At 39.7% G+C, this 9,015-nt stretch overlaps 1 protein-coding gene across 17 annotated transcripts in view; it reads left to right on the forward strand.

Annotated features, from left to right (window-relative positions):
- TLE4 (TLE family member 4, transcriptional corepressor) overlaps positions 1-8,596 on the forward strand; it is a 150,476-nt gene extending 141,880 nt beyond the window's left edge. For all 17 annotated transcript variants that reach the window (XM_053575846.1, XM_053575853.1, XM_053575870.1 and 14 more), the window contains 6 exons: positions 650-899; positions 1,998-2,245; positions 3,587-3,734; positions 3,981-4,131; positions 4,498-4,574; positions 6,902-8,596. In XM_053575846.1, coding sequence (XP_053431821.1) covers positions 650-899; positions 1,998-2,245; positions 3,587-3,734; positions 3,981-4,131; positions 4,498-4,574; positions 6,902-7,009 — 982 coding nt within the window. In that variant the 3' untranslated portion in view covers positions 7,010-8,596. The remainder of the gene's footprint in view (positions 1-649; positions 900-1,997; positions 2,246-3,586; positions 3,735-3,980; positions 4,132-4,497; positions 4,575-6,901) is intronic.
- Positions 8,597-9,015: the final 419 nt, after the last annotated feature.

The raw sequence follows: 9,015 nt of genomic DNA on the forward strand, positions 1-9,015 counted from the left end.
GGTACTCCACCACAGGTGAGCATCTGGGACTGCTGCCCAAAATGCTTTTTCCAGTTCTCATTCCATTTGGTTCTACTAGGATTTGTAATTGTTAAGTCTGATCAAGATATTAACATAAGGTTTTATTTATTTATTCATGTATTTATTTATTTATTCATTTATTTATTTTTGTGAACATCAGCCATTTCCACATCTAATCCTAGAGACCTTGGCTTACTTATCTCTGTTAGTTAAGTCACTTGCTTAACTCAACTGGTATAGAGGCAAAATCTCATTGCAGGCCTATGATTCACTCAAATTGAAAGGCAGTATTTACAGGGTGCCCCTGAAAGGGTAGGGACTGTATTTGACATTGATTATCTTATTTAATTCTCTTTGAGGTATAGGAAGCATTCTTTTCTTTTTAGACATTAGAACCAAAGTTCACAGAAGGTAAATAACTGCTATTGTCACATAGCAGCTTAGAAAGAGTCAGCCGTAGATTTAGCTGTGTTCTCTAAAAACCTGGGTTTTTTCTCCACCGTGTGGGTAAATTTGACTTGCAAAGTAACACTGAAAATATTTTATTTCTCATCTCATTACACTGAAAAGTTAAATAACTTTAGTTACATTCCCCTCTTCCTATCTTTTCTCCACTCCCTTGCCTTAGAGCATACTCCTTCCATGTTAGTGCAGATGGTCAGATGCAGCCTGTCCCTTTTCCTCCCGACGCCCTCATTGGACCCGGAATCCCCCGACATGCTCGCCAGATCAACACCCTCAACCACGGGGAGGTGGTGTGTGCAGTGACCATCAGCAACCCCACGAGACACGTGTACACGGGTGGGAAGGGCTGTGTCAAGGTCTGGGACATCAGCCACCCTGGCAATAAGAGTCCTGTCTCTCAGCTCGACTGTCTGGTAAGTGAACATGGATGAACAAAACTTAGAATTTCATTCAGAAAACAGGAAGGAATGGCAGGGAACTGGATATATGAGCAACACTACAAGTAATAATCCCAGGTGGGTAGTTGGTCATATGTGGTTTGTGGTCTTTCACTTGGAGGCGTGTCCTCTTTCAATTCCTTGAGGCAGAATGATCCAGTTCTTCACATGTGGCTCATGCACCAGTACAGTTTTCATTAACCCTGCCTCCCATGGGTAAAGGCAAATCACTTGTTTTCCTCTCTGATAGTTAAGAAAATTAAGAACCCACACAACAGTTTCAGATTTCATCATCTGTCACATGTAAAGAGTAACACTACTTCACGTTTCAAACACTAGCCAGCCCCATTGCTGCTTTGTTGGCTTTATCTCGAGTTGCATGGGAAATTCAGTGTGGTTTCTTACCTTTTATTAGTAGTAGAATGTTTCCTGTAACATGAGGCTAGATCAATTTAACATAGTTAAATGTACGTAAGAGTCTTGTGACCTCACGAGTTGGGAGGATTTTTCTTTCCTGTTAACTTAAGATTCCTTGATTGGGTCCTGCCTCTGAATAGTGAAGCTTTCATCATACCCTTGATGTCCTTTCATCATATAATGCAGGTCCAGGCAGAAGGAACAGACGGCTGGCTAGATGTCTTTACCCTCCTGACACCTTCTTGACAGTAGTAATAGGACCTTTCAATAGCAGAGCCAAGTCTGAGTATACCGGACTTTACGGTGTGGGTGCTGCAGGACTGTGTGGTCACCTGCACTAGTATCCTCATGTGTTTATCTGTATGTGCACATGACACAGGCAGTTGGTTAATTTGGTTGTGGTGGGAGTGGGTCTAGATCTTTGCAATTTGGTACTAATTAAGATTAAATATCTCAGTACTCAGTTTTGTAGATCAAGTTTAAGTACTTCCCTAATTTCATGTAATTTTCTAGCATTAATCTACTTTATCATTGTCATAAGTATAAATGGCTCATTAAACCAGGAGGGAACACAATACTTTTATGGATTTCTGCTTTCGTGTTAATGCTGTTTTCCTTTCCTCATGAGTAATCTCTTGATGGTTTTTGTCTCTACAGAACAGGGATAACTACATCCGTTCCTGCAGATTGCTCCCTGATGGGCGTACCCTAATTGTAGGAGGGGAAGCCAGTACTCTGTCCATTTGGGACCTGGCAGCTCCAACCCCACGCATCAAGGCAGAGTTGACATCCTCAGCCCCTGCCTGCTATGCCCTGGCCATCAGCCCCGACTCAAAGGTCTGCTTCTCGTGCTGCAGTGATGGCAACATTGCCGTGTGGGATCTGCACAACCAGACTTTGGTGAGGTATGTAGGTCAGCAGGACCCGTTTACTGGGTTATGAAGAGGAGCTGATTTTACCACAGTGTGCCAGAGAGAGAGAGAGAATTCTGTGTGCGTAGATGAAATATAATTATCTTACTAAAAATCATTAAAGAATTGTCCATTTTAAGATGCCACAAATTATTATTATAAAATCATTTCTTTTGACTATTTGAACTCCATAAAAAGAGAAGTTCTTTTATTTGAAATGTAATTAAGTATCACCAATTTCTCTTTTTAAAAAAATTCTATCAGTTTGATGTACGTGAGGTTTCCATGACCTCATTAGACATCTGTAACTTGCCATCTGTGCTTGCTTTTGATTGTTGTTAATCAATGCTCATTGAGAAGATTCACAGTGCATGGTACTATTTCAGGGGCCATATTTGTCTGACATGTCCATTTTTTCAGCAGATATTTAGCAACTGCCCTGGGTCCAGGCACCGTGTTGGGTGCTGTTCATCCTGAAATCTCTAGATTATCTCGTCCCACTTTTAAGGGTGAATAGACGTAGCTTAATATGGGAGATTTTCAAAGGTCAGTGTTGGCGAGCAAAGCCCTGAAAGAAATCTCCAATTATCAACACCTAAAAGATCAGCAAGCAGTGATCAGCTACACGGTATAAGGAGGTTGTAATTAGATCTAGCTACAAGTCGAGTGTGTAAAAAGAGGCCTGTCTATTAGATTGGAGGACTGAACTAAGATTCCAAAACAAATAATCCTATCTTTACACATCACATGTATTGCTTATGGGTAAGGTTGTATGAGGAGCTGCTTCTAAACCCTTTCTTCCCCCAGTGACCTTTGTAAATTTTACCAGGAGTGATTCCTGGGGCAGTGCCTTACTTGAGAACATGGCCTTCCGTCCTACACAGCCACCCACTGGCACGTTCCCGCTCATTGGCTAGACTTGATCTGCTGCTTCCTGTGCTATCCCCAGTCCTTTGTAGAAGGGAAAATTAAATTTTCTATTTGCTTCATCTCACAGTGGTAGAGTAGGTCTCAGAGTATCTTTGATTAGTTCATATATGTGTAGGTGGATGTTTTCTTTTGTTAATTTATTTAGAGATTTCCATCCATAAAATGAATCATGAAGAACTTCCTAAATATTAAAAAATTAAAAGTGCAAGAAATTTAGCATCTCAATTAAACTTTCATCTCTTCACGTATGCTTTATTGTTACTTTGAATGATTAGAAAACATAATAAATCAAAATGAAATCTGCAAATTAGGCCTGCATTAAAACTGAGTCATCAAGGGATTTTAAATTGAGTTCAACGAAAAACAAACTTTTCAAGGGCTTTCCTTCCATTTTGACATTTTCAGGCAATTCCAGGGCCACACAGACGGAGCCAGCTGTATTGACATTTCTAATGATGGCACCAAGCTCTGGACGGGCGGCTTGGACAACACAGTCAGGTCCTGGGACCTACGAGAAGGGCGCCAGCTGCAGCAGCACGACTTCACCTCCCAGGTACTGCCCTGACATTTTAGAGGCATAGTTTTAGGAAACATAGGACACACTAAAAGAGGGGGCCGTTCACTTACCATGTGATGATTTCACTTTTGACTGTAGATTAATTACTTTGACATCACACTACTTTAGGATCACCCATTTGGCTTTGGTTTCTTTCTGCACAATTCAAATTATATTGATTTCCTTCATAATTTAAATAAAGACAGTACTCCGGGTTAAAAGAAGCACCTATTTTAATTCTAGATCTTTTCTCTGGGCTACTGTCCAACTGGAGAGTGGCTCGCTGTGGGGATGGAGAACAGTAATGTGGAGGTGTTGCATGTCACCAAGCCAGACAAATACCAGCTACATCTTCACGAGAGCTGTGTGCTGTCACTGAAGTTTGCCCACTGTGGTAAGTAAGCTCCTTTGGTTCACTTTCTGTCTACCAGAGTTGTTCTTTCCACCTTCCAGTGGATTCGCTCCAAGTCAGGTCCTTTAGCTGGCTAATGCTGCTCTCTTCAGAACTGTATGACTACTTCCTTATACACCCCTCCTTCTGTAATACCCTGTAATTTTCTGGCCTTACTCCATTTTGTCCTTATCATAAGCATAAATGCTCATTAAATCCAAGAAGGTGGGCTTTATTTTTGGAATGAAAAGAAACTCTTGTTACTTATAAATGGATGAGTACTCTGAATAGTTTAGTGCTCTGTAAAGCCAATCTTGAGTGTCTGACAAAGTAACACAAACACTGCCTTTTTCAAAACTTTTCCTATAGGCAAATGGTTTGTAAGCACTGGAAAAGACAACCTTCTGAATGCCTGGAGAACACCTTACGGGGCCAGTATATTCCAGGTAACAGTCAACTTGTCAGTAAGGACTCTCTGTGTGCCTGCTGCATGGCAGATGTTTAACCAAACTCTGTGTACTCTCAGATTAACAGTGTACATAAGTGGCCTGGGAAGTCAGAGCTAGTAATTATTCCCATTGTGAGAGAAGCAAACTACAGCAGGGAAGCTAAAGGTCACAGCATAAGCCCCGGGGCTGGGGAAAGTCTCCGTGGTTCTCTGAGGCTGGAGCCAGGGCTGTCCAGTGCACTCTTCGCCACTTCTTCATCCTCAGTCCCTTTTGACATGTTAGAATGGAGGGTTTGTCTTGTATGAATCGTGTGTATGTGTGATAATGTGTGTCTTAAATTTTTTTATTTTAAACATTGAGCATTTTGCTAAAATATATTATTAGTATTATCTTTTGATTTTTTTTTCCCCCCCAAAGAAGGTGTTACGGAAAAGTTTGATAAATCCTAGTTAATTTTATAAGTTTTATTCTACCTGTTGACTCTGTGGAACTTCATTTCTTTTGTGAAATTATTTGTAGAAGGACCATACTGTAGACAGAGCACATTAAACATGCGCCCACAGTCTTCTCACTCTTACGGTGTGTGAGAATTTCATAGGCAAACTGAAGACTTGCCTTTTTTAACCTTCTATATTTAGAATATTGTTTTCTAGTGTTCTTTCAAAAAAAAAAAATAGATTTGCTGTTTCCTTGACCAAGAGGCATTAAGTCTGAAATAAGTATTTGACTGGAAATGCGAAAGCTAATCAGTAAGTCAAAAATAGCTGATTGTTGCTATCATGAAGTTATAGTTTAATAAAGGATTTTTCATGTTGTGGATCAGTACCTTTTTTAGATGGTCCCAACTTTTCCTTTTTAAATAAATTTGGGTTTGGCGCCTGTGCCTCAAGCAGCTGAGGCACCAGCCACATACACCTGAGCTGGCGGGTTCAAATCCAGCCTGGGGCCCGCCAAACAACAATGATGGCTGCAACAAAAAAGTAGCCAGGTGCTGTGGCGGGTGCCTGTAAGTCCCAGCTACTTGGGAGGTGGAGGCAGGAGAATCACTTAAGCCCAGGAGTTGAAGGTTGCTGTGAGCTATGATGCCACGGTACTCTACCCAAGGCAACAGCTTGAGGCTCTGTCTAAAAAAAAAAAAATTGTTTTAAATATTAGAGTGTATCTTTTATAGTAACTGTAAATGTGTATCTTATTATATACTAGATTGTGAATTCAAATTATTTACTACCAATTGTGGTTTTTAAAAGTTAGAGAAAAACTGGGATTATGTTAGCAACTACATGTCAGACACATATGTTAAAATTTTTTTTAGATGAGTGCAGTTCAATTAAAGTTACCGTTGACTCTTTCTTAGTATAGTTGAACATGATGTACAAACTCTGTAAGTATGGTACATTTTTCCTTTTTTTTTTTTTTGTAGAGACAGAGTCTCACTGTACCGCCCTCGGGTAGAGTGCCGTGGCGTCACATAGCTCACAGCAACCTCCAACTCTTGGGCTTACGCGATTCTCTTGCCTCAGCCTCCCAAGCAGCTGGGACTACAGGCGCCCGCCACAACACCCGGCTATTTGTTTTTGTTGTTGCAGTTTGGCCGGGGCTGGGTTTGGACCCGCCACCCTCGGCATATGGGGCCGGTGCCCTACTCCCTGAGCCACAGGCGCCGCCCCAACATTTTTCTTCCAACTACCGAGCTTCTTTCTCTTCCAAGTACATATCTTTTATATTTCTGCAGTGAGAACATTTGAGTTTTTATTAGGAATAGCTTTACTTTTTTTTTTATTTTTTTGAGTGTAGCATTTTCAGTATTATTTCTCATACATTAATCTCACCTGAACTGTGTTATGTCCCTCTGAGGTGGTAGACAGGTAACACATCTCCACCTGTTTGCCACTGTAAGGAAACAGGCTTAGACACACAGGTTGAGGCACCTGTCCAGGGTCCCAGAGCTCAACCTAAATCCAAGCTGTCTAACTGAAGTTGAGGGCTTTTCACAGTCATAGCACCCTCCTCTCTACTGTCCGGAGAACTTGGTTTGAATTCGGGCCCTGCTTTACCAGCAGAGGTGCTTATTCATTGACTTGCCCACCTACCTGATGTCCCCAGTGCAAGAGCATCCTGATTCACCTGGTCAGGTGACCTCCAGAGTACATTTCATCCCGCGCTGCCATATTAAGGAAGCACCATGCCTGCCTTTCCCCCATGGTGGCTCCTATTGGTCAGCAAGCATGTTACATTTGCATTTGCCCTCATTCCTCCATGCCTGCCTCTTAGTACTTACAGGATTTTCTTTCATTATTTAACATTTTTGATTGTTTCTTTCCTAGTCCAAAGAATCCTCATCGGTGCTTAGCTGTGACATCTCCGTGGATGACAAATACATTGTCACTGGCTCTGGGGATAAGAAGGCCACGGTTTATGAAGTTATTTATTAAGGACAAATCTTCATGCAAACTGGACTCCTTCTCCTTGTAGCACTTTGCTCTATCATCCTTTTTGTTTACCCCCTGCCCTCACATCTAAAACCAAGGATTTCAAATACTCATTGCGGTTGTGAAGTTTAATCCCCTTCCTTGACCCCACTTACTACTTGCTGTTGAATTGTGAATACTCATTAAAACCTGTGATACCAAATCTTTAGCTATCTATTTGGAAGAACATGGAATAATAAGCATTCTTAACAGTGAACGGAATCTTTAATTATGTATTATATCTGTAATATATTTATTTTGTTTAAAGAAGGCTTTCTAACAATGACTGACTAAATAAAGCTGTCTGCTCCTGCATTGATAATGAAGGTGCATTGTATTTGATACCCCTCCCCCCTTTCTTTGGCAAAGGAGGGGAAAAGGAGGTTTAAAATAATTGATTAAAAATGTCACTAAATGTAGACTAATGACTGTATAGAGATGTGAAATGTATAATTACACATGGAAGCAATATGTTGCTGTGTTGTTATTAGGTTTTTTGTTTTTGTTTTCTACTTACTTTAAAAACATTTGGAAATTTGGCTGAACGGTTAGAACATGACAGGCCAAGTCATACTCATTTCTAAATAGACAACTTTAACCAATGTATCTATAGCTTTAGATTATATTCGATAAAAGTCATTGGACTTCATCTTTTTTCTTTAACTTGTTGACAAGTGTCTTTGTAATATGTTTTTAATTCCCTTTTTTATTGTATTATAGACAGATGAACAAATTAAATTTGGCCTCAGAGAGAACTTAATCCCTTCTGGATATTTTTGCCATGTTTCTTTGCAAAGGGAGATATATATCTTTGGGCAGTTTTGTTATTACAGAAATTATGGCTATTTTGTGGCATGCTCTTTGGGAGCTGCACAGATACGGGGAGGACTCCCACGCTGGGCAAGTCAAGTCTTTTACAAAACAAGGACAGCAGAGGAGGGTTTGCAGAGACCTCCCTCTGAAAAACACAAAGAACGGACTCTCCTGGGATGAGAACTTGCTTTCTTTACCTCCGGTTCTTTCCATGTCTTAGTTGGATGTCCCTGAAATGGACACAGGCTGTGCCATTGTGCCAGAAACATTGTGTTATCTTTTATGTTGTTGTTGTTGCTGTTAAACTATAATATGTGACTCCTTTTTTATTATTATTTTTTTTGTTTGAATGCTTTAAAAATCTTTTAAGTCTGTGGATCTGCTGATGTACAGTGCCTTTGCTGCTATGGATCAAAATCAAAAGAACCGTGTAGATAAACTTTATTGTATAAGTAGAAAATTACTTAATTTCATACTAGAAATGGATGGATGCTGCAAGTTGAAATGGACTGTCCATTGACGTTTCTAATGTGGTAGCAGAAAAAAAATGGTGTCTTAAGTGCTTAGTGTTTGATGTCATTAACAGTTTCGTAAAACTCTACAGTGTAGAAAGATTTTGATACTAAACTGTGCATTGTACATAGTTCTAATGCATTGTATTGACCACCAGTACTTCTATAATGGTAGATTGTTTGTGCATTCAGACTTTTAAGCATTAAACATACATAACTTCTAGTATGCTTATTTTTCTAATTCTTTGTTTTTTACTGGCTTTTGTTTGTTTTTTGTGTTCGGGTTAGGCCATATTTTAATATTTTCACATATTAAAAATAAGTAGTTTTATTTAATGGAGATTGGCTTTAAATGAGGTTTTCTGTTATTTCTATTTCTGTTATAGTTTTGTTTTCACTGTAGATGACCTAGAAAAGACAGGTGACAGAGAAACTAGCAGCTACCAAATATTTATTGAATGTCTCTTTGATTTGTAAAATACTATTAGAAAATGGTCATGTCCCTCAACCTTGATGCTTTAGAACTGCACTGTTGAATATGGTCACTACTAGACATTTGTAGTTATTTAAATTCAACTTTGTTGAAATTAGAAGTCTAGTTTACTGGTCACAGTAACTACATTTTAAATAGTTACTGCAAACATT

Source organism: Nycticebus coucang, chromosome 2 (genome assembly GCF_027406575.1).
Source record: "Nycticebus coucang isolate mNycCou1 chromosome 2, mNycCou1.pri, whole genome shotgun sequence".
Lineage (NCBI taxonomy): Eukaryota > Metazoa > Chordata > Mammalia > Primates > Lorisidae > Nycticebus > Nycticebus coucang.